Source organism: Callionymus lyra, chromosome 14 (assembly GCF_982586985.1).
Source record: "Callionymus lyra chromosome 14, fCalLyr1.hap1.1, whole genome shotgun sequence".
Classification (NCBI taxonomy): Eukaryota; Metazoa; Chordata; class Actinopteri; order Syngnathiformes; family Callionymidae; genus Callionymus; species Callionymus lyra.
In genome coordinates, this window is record NC_141831.1 from 14,920,053 (window position 1) to 14,939,426 (window position 19,374).

At 38.9% G+C, this 19,374-nt stretch overlaps 2 protein-coding genes across 3 annotated transcripts; both read right to left on the minus strand.

Annotated features, from left to right (window-relative positions):
- Nucleotides 1–4,001: 4,001 nt before the first annotated feature.
- tm7sf2 (transmembrane 7 superfamily member 2) lies at nucleotides 4,002–11,073 on the minus strand. 2 transcript variants are annotated; one of them, XM_087807220.1, is made up of 11 exons: nucleotides 11,043–11,073; nucleotides 10,727–10,800; nucleotides 10,142–10,338; nucleotides 10,014–10,068; nucleotides 8,982–9,176; nucleotides 7,783–7,886; nucleotides 7,457–7,576; nucleotides 6,757–6,925; nucleotides 6,596–6,676; nucleotides 6,404–6,526; nucleotides 4,002–4,373 (listed from the first exon to the last, which is right to left on the minus strand). In XM_087807220.1, the coding sequence occupies exons 2-11, from the start codon at nucleotides 10,791–10,793 to the stop codon at nucleotides 4,213–4,215; spliced, it is 1,272 nt and encodes a 423-aa protein (XP_087663346.1). In that variant the 5' UTR covers nucleotides 10,794–10,800; nucleotides 11,043–11,073; the 3' UTR covers nucleotides 4,002–4,212. The 2 variants fall into 2 exon arrangements, with proteins under 2 accessions (XP_087663346.1, XP_087663347.1); XM_087807221.1 differs by lacking the exon at nucleotides 11,043–11,073 and having other exon boundaries at nucleotides 10,727–10,887.
- A 558-nt stretch (nucleotides 11,074–11,631) lies between these two features.
- On the minus strand, nucleotides 11,632–19,315 carry vps51 (VPS51 subunit of GARP complex). The gene is made up of 12 exons (XM_087807818.1): nucleotides 19,228–19,315; nucleotides 18,895–19,086; nucleotides 17,463–17,592; nucleotides 17,244–17,390; nucleotides 16,954–17,173; nucleotides 15,053–15,959; nucleotides 13,947–14,162; nucleotides 13,760–13,843; nucleotides 13,552–13,686; nucleotides 13,369–13,490; nucleotides 12,306–12,393; nucleotides 11,632–11,894 (listed from the first exon to the last, which is right to left on the minus strand). Exons 2-12 carry the CDS (start codon nucleotides 19,075–19,077, stop codon nucleotides 11,634–11,636), a joined length of 2,493 nt encoding a protein of 830 aa, XP_087663944.1. The 5' UTR covers nucleotides 19,078–19,086; nucleotides 19,228–19,315; the 3' UTR covers nucleotides 11,632–11,633.
- Nucleotides 19,316–19,374: the final 59 nt, after the last annotated feature.

Consider the following 19,374-nt stretch of genomic DNA (forward strand, 5'->3'; position numbering starts at 1 on the left):
ATTAAATTATAAGAAAGAAAAAAATCCTGAGAAATCAACCTTTCAGTTAGAAATTATTGAATTAAAATACAAATAAAGGAAAATTCAACCATTCAATATAGAAATGATTGAATTGAGTTATTAAATAAACCAAATTCAACCTTTTAATTTAGAAATTGTTGAGTTAATAAATAAAAACAAATTCAATCTTTCACTACAGAAATTATTGAATTGAATTATTAAATAAAAACAAATTCAACCTTTAGATGTAGAAATTATTAAATTAAATTAATGAATAAAAACAAATGTAACCTTTCAAAATGTCATTTTTTTTAATTAAATCATTAAAGAAAAACTAATTCAATCTTTCAATATACAAGATAATGAGTTAAATTATGAAAGAAAAATAGAATAAATCTTTCAATACAATAACTATTTAGTGTGATTGTTCAACAACATAAATCAAGATGAGAATCAGCTCCTCTAAATCTGAGACCCTGGTCCTCAGTCTGAGATAAGGGGAAACGAGTTAACGGGGAGACTTATCTCTGGATCTTGTTCATCACGAGTGAGTGAAGGTTTGGAGATTAACAGACAAGTGGCTGCACATGTCCTCAGTTGTGGGTGAAGAGAGAGCTGAGCCAAAAGACAAAACTATTGATGCTCCGAAGCAGCAGGAATCACATGCCAAAGTGCAAAATACTTCTGACCCATTTCGGGGTTGAGTAAATAGAGCAGTCTTGGAGGTCCTGAGAGTAGATCTGGCAACAATGAGAGCCGCGACGGCAGGAGGAGGAACATGACGAGTCTCGGTGAGTGAGAGACCGTGAATGTTTCATCCTGGTGTCCCGTCAATCAAATATTCAGAGTCCGTAGATGGATGCAGATGGAAGAATGTTATTTTTCTTTAACACTTAAAAAGATATTTGTGCCGACATCGCCATCAGAGAAGATGCATCTTCTGATGTTCAGCCCCAAATTTCATAAAGAATGAAAATTATTTTTCCTTTATTCGTCCCACGTTTTTGAGTCGTCACAGCACCTTGTTGAAAGTAGGAAAAGATAAAGTACACTATAAACATATTAACAAAAATATATAGTAATATGTCATAGCAATAATAAAAAAATCATAATAACAATTTGAAAAAACTGCAGTTTAAATTTTTGGTTTAATGTTTGCATGTGGTTTTCGCTTTTAGTTTTTCTAATAAGCCAGTACGATCTGGTTTGTGAGTTCTTTACAAACATGTGCGTGTCTAGATCTATTGGTCGGGTCACAAAGGTTGACCCGGTCATCCTGTTTTTAAAATAAATAATTCTGATGAAAAATAGTTTAAAAAAAAAGCTTGAAGCACATCCTGCTGTTAAGAAAGGACCACATCAGTCCTCTCTGTCGCCATGGAAACAGAATTGTATTATAATCCCTGTTAAGTCCGTCTAACGGCGAAGAATGGAGACGCGATCACTCCAGGTGTGATGCAACACATGTATGTTTTAAAAACCCGTCAATGAATCCCGAACGTTTCCGTCCGCCGCAGCCATGACGACCAGGACGACGACCTCCTGATGCCTACATTTTTCAGAACAAACATCTGTGCGCCAGCATTTCACAGCCTCCACTTATTCCAGCACCCTCCATCGCCATAATTGTCTCAACTCCTTTCCCCTCTCTCCCACGTCTGGGCTCTCAGAGGGACGTTGCCATGGAAACTGGCTACAACTGATGGGCTTGAGAGCTGGAGATTGACATGCACAATTGGTGAGTACAGATAGACACATGTAACACACACACACACAGCTGCTAATTCATTATTATGCAAACCACTCGTCTGAGGATATGCAATGTGCTATTTTTGCATTTACAATTTACCAGGATAACTACCAGAAAATAAACAGAATTATTAGCACAAGGGAAAAGTGGCATTTCAAAAAATGTGATGTGATTTTTCAGTAGAGTTGAGAGATTTTGTTTGATTTAATTATAGATTGAATCTCAATTGATATCAACATGAAACAAGAACACATAAAATGAACAATAATTGGAATTAAGAAGGTTTTTTGTTTTGTTTTTCTCTCAGAAAATACTACATTTATCATTTAACGTTTTCGCTTTAAATTATTTGACAGTAAGAAGAAAAGTATTTTAATAATCTATACACTGCAAAATGTTGAATATACATTTATGCAATCTTTTGTAAATGTGAATTATTTATTTAAATGTATAATTTTCTTTATGTGATTCACTCATTTGTTTATTATCGGTCTTCTTTATTTTGAGATAAATCATAACAATAATTTAACTCACTTGTCAATTTTTTATGAATTCATTTTTCTTTTAACATGAGATTAAATTCGAATAAAATTAATTTATAACAAGATTAAATAAAGAAACGCATATTTCTTTTTTTTTAAATTAGATCAAAATCGTACAAAATGCATTTACTACAAGATCAAAGTCATATATAAAAGTACATCATAGCTGTGGTATTTTTATACTTTAATTTTTTTAATAAATGCATTTTGTACGACTTTAATCTAATTTAAAAAATGCTTTTGTACCAGTTTAATCTCGTAATGAATGATTATCATACGACTTTAATATCGCAATTAATTACTCTGTCGTAATATCAAGTTTTAGCAATACACATTTTCTTATTCTAATAATAATAAAATACTTATTTAATTTCTTTGATTTAAAAAGAAGTAGATTTAGCAAATAAAAATAATTATATATATTTTATTCACTAATTATTTTCTGTAGTTTTCAATGGACTACTTCATTGTTCAGGAACAGTCAAACTACTTTCGTAAAAATAAATATGGACATGAAAAAGAAGTTATTTTTTATACAAGTATAAAGTTGCCGGATGGTGGTAAAGTGGTCTGTCATTATTATCAATCCATGTTTATTTCGGTCAGATTGTACCAAACTTGTCCAGCAGGGCTTCTAATTATCCCTCTGCATTTGAAAAACAGAGGAACAGCTTGAGAGCTGTGTGGGCGAAGTCGGGGGTCGACAGTAAATGGACTGAAAAGGTGACAAATGCACCGTCTGCAATTATCACCTCAAAATGTCCATCTAAAAAAACAAGTTTCTTTCAACTGAGAAAAATCTCTAAACTACACGTCACAGCATGATCTTGAGTTTAAAATCTATGCATTTGTCTTCTTGTTTAGACTATTGTAACAGTTTTTTGTGGTGTCTAAACAAGAAGGATCTGTCTCCCCTGCAGTTAATACAAACATCTGCAGTGAGAATCCTGCCCTGCTCTAGTAGAAGAACTCACATTTCCCCGATCCTTAAAACTCTTCACTGGCTGCCAGTTTCTTTCAGGATCAATTTTAAAATTCTGGTCTTTACTTTCAGGGCTATTTACAGCGCTTTAGAAATAACTATTACTTATAACTAAACCTCCTGCGACACCACAGAAAAACATATTTTCAGTTATCCTCAAAACTAAACTGCATCTTCTGTGACTCCTCAAGCTGGGATTGAAGACTTTGGAACTTTATAATAGGATAATAGAACACCCCACATTACTTTCATTGAGCTCTGACAGAAACACAGTACAGATGCTAATAAGTTCTGCAGAAGGAAAGCTTTGAGCTCAAAAAAACTGACAGATCTTTAAAAAAAAAAAAAAAGGAATTCTGAAAAGCTGTGCTTTTGTGAAGATGTCAAGTCAAATGTTTAAAGAGGATAATAAAGCAAACTAATGGGTCGTAACATCTGAGCAGTCATGAAATCGGTATATAACCAGGGAACAGATGTGCACAGAAATCTCTTCAATCTCGCTAAATCACTATATCATCAGAAAACATCATAGTCGTGTGGGACTCCTTATGATGAAGGAACGACCTGATGTTGTCCAAAACTTAATTAAAGCGCTTTGTTGCCACATATACAGTACATTTCTTTAAATAACTGCTGAATAAAACTTGTTGAAATCCTTAGCGAGGATTGGAGAGCGGCAGCTAAATGTTCACGATAGGATATTGTTTCAATCCAAAGGACGGAGAGCAAGTTTTATTTTATTTATTGAAATCTTATTTAACCAGGAGAGTCTCATCCGGATAAAAAAAAAAAAAAAAAAAAAAAAACATTAACAAGAGTGTCCTGGCCATTAAAGGCAGTACCAAAATGTACAGAGTTAAAAAAAACATTCTTTTTTTAAAAACACAAATCATGTGTATGTGCCACAGAGGTCTGTAGTTCACAGTTGGACTTCATCCTCAGTAGATATAAGGGAAGATCCTGTAAGGAACGCGGCGACAGTACGTGTCCCAGGCTGGTCCGTACTTGGCCTGACACTGCCTCTCGTCGCGGGCCTCTCTGTGGATGATCAGCACCGTGAAGTAAATCACGTAGAAGTACGGCAAGATATGGGAGAATCCTGTCGAAGAGGAGAAAGCTTACCAACCCGAAATACTATTCGGCACATTTTATTTTGGAAATTTATGCTCTTATTTTCACAACTTCCTGTTTAGTGGACCTACTTCTGGTTACGCGCCTGTGTTACTTTCACAGTCGGCATCTCAGAATAATAAAAAGGTATTATCTTCGATTACATTTTTGACTGTTTATTCAATCATATTTAAAGTTTGGGTGAGATTCATATCCAGGCTAAGAGCCTGTCAATCATCTTTTTTTTCGTTTTTGCTGCAGTTTGAATAGCAACAGTTGTGAAGACGACACAATCACGATGAAAAAAAAACCTGAATTTGCTTGCCGTTATACAATTGACCATGAAAGTGTAAACACTATTCTCTCTCCGTCCCGGGTGTTTTGTCATTGTTTGTGTTTGCGTTTTGAGGAGCAGCACTGGAGGCTGCTATCATTACAAAGACACTCCAGTCGTGAGTCACATAAAGTTTGAATAACAATGAGTGTGTCAGCAGCGAGCAGTCGAGGCAGTATCCGCCGTAGACGGGAACATCAGGCAGCTTACTGAGGAACAAAGAGAGCAGATTGTGCCCGTCTTACGCCGCGTAATTACCTAATAAGGACAGTGTGGAAAGTCCATATTAACATGAACAAATACAAAATAATGCGGTGTGTAGAAGCTGAGGCAGCGAAAGTGTATTTACTAAAGTGTTGGTGTCTTATTCAGCTTTTCAGTTTGGTTTGGAATGATTGGTGAGCACAACAAATAATACTGGACTACACAATACTAAGTCTAGCCAATCCCTTGGTCTTGGTCTTGACACTCTCCTAGTCTTGGTCTCGACACTCTCTTAGTCTTGGTCTTGACACTCTCTTAGTCTTGGTCTTGGTCTCGACACTCTCTCTGTCTTGGTCTTGGTCTCGACACTCTCTTAGTCTTGGTCTTGGTCTCGACACTCTCTTAGTCTTGGTCTTGACACTCTCTCTGTCTTGGTCTCGATACTCTCTCGGTCTTGGTCTCGACACTCTCTCGGTCTTGGTCTTGACACTCTCTCGGTCTTGGTCTTGACACTCTCTCGGTCTTGGTCTCTAAACTCTCTTAGTCTTGCTCTCGACACTCCCTTAGTCTTGGTCTTGGTCTTGGTCTCGACACTCTCTCGGTCTTGGTCTCGACACTCTCTCGGTCTTGGTCTCGACACTCTTAGTCTTGGTCTTGGTCTCAACACTCTCTCGGTCTTGGTCTCAACACTCTCTCGGTCTTGGTCTCGACACTCTCTCGGTCTTGGTCTCGACACTCTCTCGGTCTTGGTCTCGACACTCTCTCGGTCTTGGTCTCGACACTCTCTTGGTCTTGGTCTCGACACTCTCTTGGTCTTGGTCTCGACACTCTCTTGGTCTTGGTCTCGACACTCTCTTGGTTTTAGTCTTAATACTCTCTTACTCTTAACACTCTCTTGGTCTTGGTCTTTACACTCTCTTGGTCTTACTCTTTATACTGTCTTGGTCTTGGAATTGACACTCTTTGTCTTGGACTTGACACTCTCCTGGTTTTTGGTCTGCCCTGGTCTTAGTCTTGACACTCCCTTAGTCTTGGTCTGTCTTGTCTTGGTTTTGTCTCGATCTTGACACTCTCTTGGTCTTGGGCATTTTCGTTCTTGTCCTTTTCTTGTTCTCGACACTTTCCTGGTCTTGTCTCCGTCAGGATAATCTCTCGTTTTTGGTATGTCTCGGTCTTGACTCTCTCTCGGTCTGTCCTGGTATTGTTTCAGTGACAATCTCTTGGCAGAGACACTCATGTCCTGTACTTGTGCTGGTTTTGTCTCGACCTTGACACTCTCTTGTTCATGGTCTTATCACAGTTTCGACAACCTCCTGGTCTTGGTCTGTCTTAGCCTTCTCTCATTAAAGACAATCTCAAGATCTTATTCTCGGCATAGGTGGCCTTGACCACAAGTGCGGTGTTTACTAACTAGTGATAAGACACTAGTGATAAGACGCGACTTCATTGACCGACAGAGTGTTTGTGTTGTTCCGTCTTACCACAGGGCAGAGACCAGGCCAGCGCCATCAGCACATCTCCCAGGTAGTTAGGGTGACGGACAAGCCCCCACCAGCCAGACACCAGCAGACGTTTTCCAGTGGGCGTGGAAATGGTCTCTAGTCCTGAGAAGACGTGAAACGTTGGACTATCAAGTTCTATCCATCTATCTATCTCATACCAGAAATACTCACTTGAAACACTGGGGTGTGTCGGCTCTCTTCTGAACTGATTCTTCTGCGAGTTTGATTTTCTGAAGATATAATACCCGACACCTGACGGCAGAAGATACCGTCCATCAACATCCATCAGGAGATGATCAATAAAAACGGCCCACGAAAAGTGATGTCCTCACCATTAAGTATTGTTATAGCAGCAGCTCCGAACCAAGTCAACGTTTGAGGATGTTCCACCAGGAAGGCCGCCTGTAGACCGTAAGTGAAGGGAACCCAGGCTAGATCCCCAAACACGAGCATGAAGCCAAACCCGTCATGGACAATGTCTACGGTAGTTAGAACCGCCTCCTATGGAGAAAAGTCATAAAGATACTAATTACAACAACTGTGATATGCTGGTGAGAATCTGGCTACACAATATACATAAAGATACAGGGGCAACGATACAGGTGTAGTAACAAGGATATATTTGTAGTATTGTCCGAGTACTTGACTCTGTTGTTTTTTAGAATTTACAGACCACATGACTCTTGACAAAGTCGTAAATTCTTTCAATCATTTTGAAACCAGAATATGTCCAAACATCAGCTTTAAAGGCTGCTGGAGTCGACTGTATCCTCTCGTCCTCAGTCATCATCAGGATTTCATTGTTCCTTTAGCTGCAAGGGGGTAATGACTGGTATCTAGTGGCCAGAAGTTCAAACCAAAAATGTTAAAACATTGTAAATATTTGCATGTTAATTGAAAATAGTATTTTTTTGATGAATCATATAATTTTATTTTATAAATATTGTGATATTTAAGGGTTTTCGAAAGTTTCTGACACCGTGTCCCCTAACCCTCGCCGTAGTTTACACCAGAATGAATCGTATTTATCACCTCGTTCCACTGTGCGTCCACCACGTACAACAACTGGAAAGCGTTGACCAGCATCATGGCCAGTGACGGCGATCCATGGAGCTCGACCTCTTTCATCATCATCCCAAAGTTGATCAGCACCTGACGGAGGATCAATTTGTGGACAGTGAAGATGATGCATACGAGTCTCTCTCTCACACACACACACACAAACACACACATACACACAATTGAATTAATCAATCAGGCGTCTGAATATTTATCTACACCTGATTGATAACGGTAATGTCGCCACCTGCTGGTCGCAATCAATACATTTTAAGTACTGAAAGGAAATCAAGACTCACCCAACCAACAAGTCCGGGTCTCAGTTCACAAAAATATTTAAGGTCAAAATTCCCGATGCGAGGGTTGAGCTCCCGTCCAATGAAGAAGTCATACACAGGGTTTCCTAAAAAAAAAAAAAACAACGAGTTAACACATTAATTAAAGTACCTCTTCCACTGTGTGGATAAATAAAAAAGAAATAATTGTCTAAAAAAAGAAGGGAGAGTCATTTATATTGCAGTAAGGTGTTCACTTAGAAATACTAAATCTCTCGAACTCAGGCGGGGCTTCAGGCAGCCAAGGAAGTACACATTAATTACGATTTAGTAAAAATCCATTAAACATCAGCCTTGAGGTCGCTGCGCCTCCGAGAGAGCAAATATTCCCACATGAAATACCGCATATATTCCCGTTATCAGCTGCAAGCAGGACTGAATAACAAACATGGATGGGTCTGGTTCAGTCATGACACACGGTCGAGCTCTTTTTATACCTAAAGTGTAGGTCAGAGAGGATTGAAGTATAAAACTGAATTTTAAATAGTGTAGATAGTTAATTACTAGAAAATATTTGAAATACAAATCTGTATATATTATTAGAATATCTGCACATTGAATGACTGAATTTAACCAAATTTAAAACAATAATTTAATAGTTTCTAAAATGAAAGGTTGAATGTTTTGTTCTGTCCCACTGATGTGCCACCCTGTAACATGTGTTCTGGCTATTACAAAGACACAGTTTTTAGTGTTAGATTAGATAAGATTAGAAAGACTTTATTAATCCATCTGGAGATCTCCTCCGATAGAAGGTACAGCAAGTTTCTTAAAAACAAGAACAAAGTGCAAATAACAAAAGGGCAAAGTGCAAAGAGATAACAAAGTGCAAATATAAAGAACACAGATCAAAGAAAATAACACAAAGACCCCAAAAAAGACCTGTGATAGCACATGGAGTACCTGGCAGGAGCCAAGATAACAAGCAGGCAAGCTCAAATCCGCTATGTTAACACGCTCTACAAATAGAAATTACTTACTTACTAATGACAGATGCTATGCTAACACTATTAACAAATGCTATGCTAACACTATTGACATTTATATTAAGCCACATTTTTCTACGCATAATGCATTATAGTCAGAAACTGTTTTTTAAATTTACAAAAACCATTAGGTTTTAATGGTTTAGAAAACAATCATAAAGCAAATAATGGCCTCACCCGTGTTGCCCCCCACGGCCAGAGCATGAGGGGGGGCCCAGAAGGACCGTACGTAGAGGTAGACCGAGAGCATCAGAGAGAACAGTATGGCCGACACAGCCAGAGGCAGCTGCAGCTCATACAGAGACCCCAGAGGAGCTCCGAGCCCCAACATCAGCACCAGCAGCGCGGCCGAGATGCAGCAGCCGTGAAAACCTGAGAGACCAAAACAAACGCAATGATGTCGCCCGAAGAGAAAGAGACACATTTAGACCGTTTCAACTCCAGGGAAGCAGGACGAGGCTTTCGAAGCAAACAGCAGTGAGGTCAGACTAGACCACAGAATCTTTCCAAGTAGTTGTATAACTCGACATTTCAAGTTTTATTTGTATGGTCTTCAGTTGGAAAATGGTGAATTGTTCAGGTGGGAGGAGAGATTCTTCCCCAGGTAGACGAAGTTCTTTTCATATATATAGGTCCTTTGTGACCCTTTGTGACCAGATGGTGGATACAAGTGCTCCAAATACGTTTTCTTTTTCTGGACGCTCCCTTACAGATAAGGTGAGAAGCTCAGTCATTCTGGAGAGACTCATAAAAGAACCACTGCTCCTCCACACTGAAGTGGCTCTGGAACCTTTTTTTTTGGGTGACCCGGGTCAGACCAAAGACATGTAACGTGGGGAAAAACCTCTATGTTTTTCCAGAAAAACTTGCTGCTGCCCCCACGACCCAACCATTGATCGATTTATTCAAAATTCAACATAATCGTTTACTTTTCACAAATAGAAAACAAAACTCTAAGGTTTTTGTTGTACATTTCTTTTTTGTGATAATGTCTGACGTTCACAGCTGACCTACATTAATATTTTTATACACGTTTCAATGTAAAATAAACGCAAAAACCTTGAAGGAAATTGAGAATCAGTTGAAACTATATCATAAAAATTTGCTACAAAAAGAGTTTAAATCAAGGTGAAACTTTAACATCAGTTAAACTTAAATAGATAAAAAACATAAATGAAGCGTCAGAAAGGGTTTGATCCCATTACATACCATTTATCGGGTACTTGAGGCGGGATCCATCCCTCAGCACCAACCCTTCCGACACCTGCATCCAGAGTCTGATGTCATTTTTCACAACTTAAAACTTATGTTAACAGTAGTTATTGTAGTAGCGTTACCTTTCCAAGTGGAAGGAAGTAGAGGACGGCGTGAAAGAGCATCCATCCAAACAGGAGCACCGGTGCCAACGGGTCCCACAGCTGGTCCGTGGTGGGCAAGGCGGGAGGCCATTGGAGAACTCCAGCCTCAGGAGATTGACTCACGCTGATCAGGAAGAGGACGGTCAACGGGAGGGAGATGATGATGCAAAATGACCCTGAGGAAGGAAGGAAGGTAAATAAGCAGGTCTGCGAGGCAAATATTACTTCGTCTAACGTGTGAAAATGTCAACAGTAAAGCAGTGAGATTGTGATACATAAAACAAATACAACAAACAAGTTGTACTTGAGCAAATATCTGAGGGGAAAGTAAGAAGATGACTCACTGTTTATTCTCACATCCAATAAAGATTGTTAGAGTTAAAAAAAAAGAAGGTGTTTTTAAGATTACACCAAAATGCAGATTAAATAGATCAATAAAATACATTTATATTAAATATATGTTTAAACAAATATATGTTCAAAGATAATGTGTTATGATGAGATGCACTTCTATTAACACTTGGAAGTTCTTATTTATTAACCTTTAAAAGTGACTTAACTTACCCAGAACTCCACCAAACTCCAACTCCGTGTCATAAGAGGGTTTGTTTTTGTGACCGTTCGACCTCATGGTTCACCTGAGAAGATACGCGAAATAAACATAAAATGACATCATTTTAAGTAGAATCTTTGTTTTCATATTTTTGGTTCCATGCACTTTGATAAAGGTAATAGTAATTCATAGAGCAACTCGATTAAAGTAATGACACGCTTATAAACAACTGCCACTGGTGAAATCCTAGACCAAACATTATTTTAAAAACTTGTAAATGAAGGTTGGTGCATGACAAATAGTAAATCTAGGTAGGAAGTGTCTTACCTGTGTAACGGGGAAAGGGGTGACAACTGAAACTCTTCCGTCGAATGGTGCAGAGGCCACGCCCCCAAGAATCGCTCAACCAATCGCCGTTTTCTACACTTATCATAAGAGGGCGGGGACAGTGCTCACTGTCCAATCACAGTCGCCGACGAGGTGGCGACAGCGAACCCTTGTGTATGGACACCTTGGTTACGAAATACAACCCATTGATCTGGCAAATAGGGAAGACATTCTTTAACTTAATACTTTCTTCGTGGCTTTAGGAAAATAAAAAGGAATTTTGAGGAAACATTACTGACACTTTTTATTGGAGTTACTGAAATATACAGCGTTAATGTTGTTATTATGGGTCAAACATCAACACAAGAAGATCAATGGAATTAAACATGTTTGTTTGTTAGTTAATTTTAGGCTCATTTCAATAAATAAACAATCATTATATATTTAAAACTGCAGCAAGAGGAGCGGAGACACAACCGTTGAGTCAATAGTTAGACGAAACTAAATGACTTAAGCAGCAGTGCCACAAAACGGTCATTATTTATGGCCTTTTCGAGATCATGTTCTCGGACTATTGTCCACCGTCACGCTTCAGCCTCGCTCACAGATGACCTCGATGACACTCTGCTCCATCGGGGCTGGGTCCAAACAGCGGTGGGCGGAGCTTCCTACTATCTCGTCCAGCAGGAAGTGCACGAGGTTTTCGTCGGACACGAAGCGCCACAGGTACATCTGCAGGTAGTGGCAGTCCACCTGGATCTGCTGCAGGCCGTAGCGGCCGAAGGTGCGCAACCGGACGCACTCCAGGAACGTCTTCAGGCTGATTTTGATGATCCCGGTCATCACCGACACCTGGAAGAGCAGAAATCTCGTCTATTGACATTCTGGAATTTTGGAATTTTTTTCTTTTTAAATCAAATTTTACAAAATGAAAAGTTAATCTTTAAATGCATCCTTTATATTTCAATATGTATGCTTTTATTTAAAATAGAAAAACATCTTATTGAAAAAATAAATATATAGTTTTTAAGATTTAACAAATACTTTGAATTCAAGGTTCAATAATTTCCAATTAACTAGTAAAACAAAGAATATAAAGCGTTTAATTTGCACATGTTAACCTATAACATGCAACATTTGGTTTCATCTTAACATAGTAATTTTAAGTACCTTTCAGATATAAGCCCTACATTCATATTTCAAGTAAATCAGATATAAATAAAATAAATAATTTAGATAAATAATAAAAACATTATAACTCACTTTGTTAAACTCAACCGAGCTGAAGATATCAATCCTCTCAGAGAACAGTTTGTGGATGTTGCTCAGCAGGTTGGTGTCCATTGGAGCACTGCAAGAGAAAACAATAGAATTCCAGCTATTATATATATATATATATATATATATGCTTGCATTGGCAAGAATCTGGCAATATGACACATATGCCAATACAGGAGCAGCGATACAATATATTGCAAAATACTATGATACTGTAAGGACTACAATTTATTTTTAGTATTGTCAAGTACTTGGTGTTGCAGAATTTACAGACCACATGACTCTTCACCGTTATAACTGCTTTCATTGGTTTATAAAAACCAAAATACGTCCAAACATGAGATTTAGAAGTAAGTAAGTCATTTTTATTTGTATAGCGCTTTTCCTAAACAATCAAAACAATATTCAATAAAGTATATACTTTAAAGGTCAAGATAAAACTGATAACACAACAGGAGTTCCAGAAAATCAAGGAAAAGCCTGAACAAATAAAAACGTCTTAAGTTGTTTCTTAAAGAAGCTGCTGGAGTCAACAGTATCCTCTCATCCTCAGTCATTTTAATTTAATTGCAAGCCATTGCTCACTGTACAGTGTTTTGTTTCTTGCTCTTTGTTGAATTGCTGGGATCTATTTTTCCTTAATCAACTGTAGTCTTATTTCAACTGTATAGTGTCTTGAGATAACTTTGTTATGATAAGACACTTTAAATAAAATTGAATTGAATTGAAAACAAAAAATGAAAGGAAAAAAAAAGGGTTTTATAAATAAAAAAAATATATTATACACACATTATTGAAATATCAACCATAAAATAACCATAATAAGTTTTTAAATAATACAGTCCTGCTGAATATCAATACAGTATCTTGGAAAAAGAAAATATTGATAAATTCACCGCCAATATTCATGCATAGTAATGGAGGCCGACAACACATAATTACAGAAAGCAGTGATGAGATCATGTGGTCCCTTAAGACCATCTCTATCCAGACCCCATTAAAAAAAAACAATGTCCATAAAAAAGATGAAAGATCAAGAGTTTAGTACCTGGGAGTGTAGCTGGCAGCGTAGCGAGGTTGCTGTCTGGAGCTGCTGTAAACCGAGAAGGTCCTCTTGCTGGAGTCACTGCTGTGGGCTTTCCTCACTCCTTCTTCATACAACAGACCCACCTACACCACAGGACGGCGTTTGAACCTCAAAGTTTTTTTTCTGACGATAAAAGAATCCGACCTGCACGTCGATGGAAGTCGTGTCCTCCACCACCCTCTTCATGACGGCGCGAACGTTGCGCGGCTCGATGGTGTTGACCCAGTCCCGGGTCTCCACGCTCTTTCTCAGCATCTGAGAGATGATGAGACCCTGGACCTGCAGCGGCAACAGAGACGAGTTACTCCACCTCGAATCGCTGGAAGAGCCGACGTCGGGACATGAAATCTACCTTGACGTAATTATTGAGGAGCTTCTGCGCGGCCTCTCTGGCCTCGGCACACAGAGCGGTGACGGGCGTGACAGGACTGTGGTGCTGGAGGCAGAACAAGATTCACTTGAGGCAACAAAAGGTTTTGAGGGAGTGGTTTCTGAGACCCTTAAATACAACATGTTAGGTGCCATCTTCACTCTTTTACCTGGACCAGGAACTGCTCGTCGGTGAGGGTGAGGATGTAGGAGATGGTGGAGGTTTCATAGTCCAAGCAGAGGCGTGAGAGCAGCAGCAGAAGTGCGGGCGGAGTGGAACCGCCTTTTTCGCCCACGCTTTCACAAAAGCGGCGAGAAGACTGGCAGATGAACTTGATGAAGTTCACCACGAGGCTCTCGCGAACACCCTGGCTGCAGAACTCACCCTGTCAGAAGAAGGAGGCACAGATTATGTCAATCTAAGAGCAGAAACTTTAAGTTTTGGTATTGAAAATGATCAATTTATATAAAATACTTAGGATTTATGTTGATGAAGATGTCTAATTTAAATGAAAAGCACCCCATATTAAATGCATTTATAAATAAAAAAAATGATGTTGATAATTTCAGCGTCTTTTTGATTATAAGGCCCGTAATCTGCCTGAATTTACAATCCTCTCTCCTACCCCTCTCTCTTCAGCCGTTGTGGGGGGATTTATTTGGTTTTATTTTTCACCATTTATATGTTTACCATTTATATTCAAGTAATTTACATTTTCCCCTTTTTCTTTAGACCCTCAGGAAAGCAGACTTACTTGGGAAATGCAGGGCATGTCAGCTAGTGTAATATAATAGAAGAATAATTGATAATTCGAAGGGCAATAATTCATGTTCAGGCAAGACGTTTTAATATATATTGAGTTTGAGAACAACTTGAGGATCAACCAAAATGGAAAAAACAAAAAACCTCAACATAGTTTTAGGGACTATTTTTATCTAAATTTTTTGTTTTAACATAAAATAAACACGCTTTTTTAGTCCGATGAAATGCTTTCATTTAATCCCATTGTGTTGATTTTTAAGATGCCCAAATGTTATCAAAGAGATATTTGACTTTTGAAAAGCTGATTTAGTACATTTTAATGCCAATCAAGGCCTTATTTTTAAGATTTTTGAATGCCTTTAAGAAGTCTTAAGGATCCACAGTAACCCTATACAAGACAAAGGTACAAAAGATTCTGCAAAACTGACTGAATAATGCAGCAACACTAAAATGTGTTTTGTTTCTATGTGGTTTATATCATCATAAAATGACAAGTTAAGGTGATATATTTACCTTAAAATACGGCTTGTTGGAGAAAGTGATGTCTTTAGCGGTGAAGAGATGCACCGACGTCAACACCGACTTGATCTGGTTGAGGATGGAGGACGAGAGGGAGGAGAGCAGGTCCGGGAGGCTGGTCGGACCCTCTCTTCCGGAGGCCGATCCACCCAGATGAGCTCCGCCCCCTGAAGCCCCGCCCCCAGAGATACGAGGCGTCGCCAACGCCTGCCTCACGTCCGTCAAACTGTCCATGTAGAAGCTCTGGAGGGCGGCGAGGTACTGCTTCACACGCTCCGTCGCAGCCCGGATCACGATCTCGGTGCCCTGCTGGGGGACCGTCGAGCCAGGCAGCAGTTTGGACACGGCCTGGAGTCTGCGGTAGAAACGGTCGAGCGCTCGCACCAGAAGCGAGTTATCGCCGACGCCCCTCTCTTCTTGGATCCTTCGCTCCACCAGTGAGAAGTAGCGGGCGGCTAGATCTTCCACGAACACATGCAGCTTCCCGCTGGCCATCTGCGGGATATTTTTGGAGGCCAGCTCACCTGCCTGGGCATGGTTGACGAACAACTCTTGGTAGGATGTTATGACTAAACACAAACTGCTGACAAATTCGTTGCAGCCTCGGTCAATAAACTCCAGGATGTCCGTGTTGGCAGAGGGGGAAGATAAGATGATGGATTTCGGAGCGCTGTGAGCCGGGGAAGGAGCAGATGAAGCCGGAGTGGATGTTTGGGCAGAAACATCTTTCACAGACGACGGTGCAGATGGCCTTATCTCCGCTTCCAGGCTCTGAAGGTCCGATTCCAGTCGACATCTTGCGTGGCTGAGGAATTTTTCGCAAAGCTCCTCTGCTGGTTCGTCGAGCTGCAGCAGAAGCTCCACGCACTCCGATAAATCTTTGGCGCTGGTCCCACCATCCCTACAAGGAAGGGGAAAGAAACATTGCCATTAATGTTCTCATTTTGAGTTGCCTTCAGACAATACTTTTATTAAAAACCAACAAAAGAGGAATCAACCAAAAAGTATATGGATACTTTTGATCATAACATTAATGTATCGTGATACGATATATTGTTTGTTTTTCACGTCAATGTTTCCACATTCAACAGTACTGTATCGATTTAAATAAAACAAGAAAATAAGATTTTTAGTAAAGTTATTTTATGGTTTATATTTCAATAAAAAGTTTATAAATAAAGTCATTCCATTTTTTTAAATTTACAATACAGTGTAAACATCAGCCACAGCTGAATCCTGCGAGATCCCAGCGACTGAGGATGAGAGGATACAGTACACTCAAGCAGTTTTAAAGCTGATGTTTGGACATATTTTGCGGCGAGGGTTAGGGGACACGGTGTCAGAAACTTTCGAAACCCTTAAATATCGCAATATTTATAAAAGAAACCAATACGATTAATTAAAAAAAAAAAAAAAGATTTTCCAATAACATGAAATTATTTACAATGTTACCACTAGATACCATTCATTACGCCCTTGCAGCTAAAGGAACAATGAAATCCACCGGTGATGACTGAGGACGAGAGGATACAGTCGACTACAGCAGCTTTTAAAACTGATGTTTGGACACATTTTCCTTTCAAAACAAATTAAAGAAATTGCAACTTCGTCAAGAGTCATGTGGTCTGTAAATCCTTTGGCAATATTACAATATATATCTACTGTATGTTCCTGCAGTATCACAAAATATATCCATCGTTGCCTTTGTTTGGTATCAACAGATTCTTGCCAATACACACTCTTATAATAAAACAGGTAAATTGAACTCTAATGAAACATAATTGAAGATTTTTGTTGAAATTGTCAAATGATTCATATGCACTTATGGATTTATAAACATCTCTCAGTGTTTGGGAATATAGTTTAGCAAATATGGCATCTGGTGTAGAACAAACCTGAACTTCTGACGCAACTCCTGGGCCAGCTTGTCCATGATGGCATGGCAGTCGTCCTGGATGCCCTTAAAGGACGGAAGGTGACTGTACTGCTGCAGAACACAGCGGGCACGTCGGTGGGAGCTCACGGCCTGACTGTAGGCCTGCAGCTCCAGACACTTGTTCAGCCTCGCGGGCAGTTCGAAGAGAAACTGCAGCTTTCTTAACAAAGTGTGCACACCTGGAGGGAAGAGAGAAAAATTGGTCAATCTCCACAGGTGATTTTATTTTTCAAGCTTAACCAGTTTTACCGGAGAGTTTTGTAATCTGTGCATGCTGGTCCTGAAGGGTTCCACTAATGCGAGCGCTGAAGTCTGTGATTGCTGCCATGTTCGTGGATAGACAGTCCATTTCATCTTCCATCTTTTTGAAATCATTCTTCATCTTTCGTATGGTGTCTAGAAGAAAACTTTTGTTTTCAAACTTTTCAACTGCTAACAAGAAAAAAAAACAAAAAAACAAGGTCTCACCTGTAGCAGAAATGAACTTGTTGTAGTTTTCATAAACAAGCGTCTGCATGTCACTGTCCAGGGAACGGATCTGCTTGACCATACAGGCTTCTTGGTCCATCAGGTCTGACAGACTGCATTCTCGTCTCAGCTGAACAGAACAAAGAAAAGAAGCCTTTTTTTTTAAAACATTAACATTACAACAATTTGATAACTAGTTCAACAATTTTCTATGTAATGACTCAAGCAATGAAATAAAGACTATAAGTTTTATTGGGAACGACTATTCCGCATCCATAAGTATAGCTTATTTTGACTGACATGGCATAAGCAAATTACAATGTTATACAACAGCAGATAATTGTATGAAAGCAACTGATACATGTCTAAAAGCATTTGCAATTTGTTCAGAGGAAGGAGAAATTGCTACTATTATGTGCTCAAATGATTAAATGTTCCGCGGGTTGAACTAAAAGTTATGAGAATTTTCATTCTGATCTGAGAAAAGCAACAAAGCAACTGAGAAAAACTGTTAATCTATGATTTTTCATTTTTTATTCACAGAAACTCTTCTGGACATCACTACCTGTGAAATAATGTCACCATGTTAGTAATGCTAAATAAAGCTGTATAAAAATATAAAAGAAACACCACAGGAGTATGTTTGAGCGCAGCCTACACGTCTCAAACAACAACAATACTTTAAATTATTGATTAATAGTTTCAGCACTATTTGATTAACTATGTTGAGGGTCGAGATCAGGAGTGGGAAATAAGATTTCCTCATGGGCCACATCAATACTTTGACTATTCTGAGGGGAAAAGGAATTTTTTTTTAAAATGATAAATAGGAGATTATAAACAAATATTGAGGTGAAATTTGATAGGATATCCATTCGTTTAATTTGAAGATCATTTTATTGTATACATTTTGCAATGAAAACTTGAAAAACAATCAAATGCAAAAAATGATAGTAGAAGTAGTTAATAAGAAGTATAGTTGTTATAAAAAAAACATTGAGTCAAGATAAATAAGCTGTTGTAATTGGTGGTTAGGTTGTTGTAGTTGTTATTTTGTTGTGCAATGTCTCATTTTAAATGCATTTCATTTAGAAATATACTAGAAACAAACTTTATTTTCAAATATCTTCCCCCAAAAAAGGTCACAAACATAAAAAGAGCAAGTGTGGACAAAAGGTCCTGCACAAACATCTTAAATTAGTTAAATAATTAAATTGTAAGCCATCAGAAACATTTATATACATGATAACTTTTATAGCTTTACTGTGACCTCACGATTGCCAAAGGGAAGCACTATAACTGGTCCACATGCATCTTGTTTTGTTCACCCACCACCACCCAGCTGTTTGCTTATATAAAGTCTTAAGTATATATGGTTTTAAGTGCAACATTTTAAACAGAATTATGACTTAATAATAACGCTGGCGCTCACCTTGTTCAGGTACTCTTCCGGTTCGAAATGAGGGCCGTTAATGTCGCAGGGGTCCAGCCACTGCTCCTCCTGCTCGGAGGCCTTTCCTTCTTCATTCAGCCCGTAATACATCTTCAGCATCCCGTGCACCTTCCGTCTCCTCCCGGCCTCCTCCGAGGCGGAAGATTCCGCATCAGCCATCATGAATATTGTCTTTAAATGATGAAAATACGATTGACATTAAAAACACCTACAGGAAGCAGCGAGGACATTAAATGTGGAGACTTGCATATATAAGAGCCTCGTAGAACAATGTTTTTCCCAAAATATACCGAGCAAATGTCAGATATTTACCTTGTTGCAGTAGCAGTCAGCTGGTCAGTTTACTTCCGGACTTCCGGGTCTTCGACGTCACAGGAGGCGTGGTGAATATGTACTTCCTGTTTGAGCAGAAGTACCACAATGCGCATGTCTATGAAATACACGTCCACGTTTTTTTTG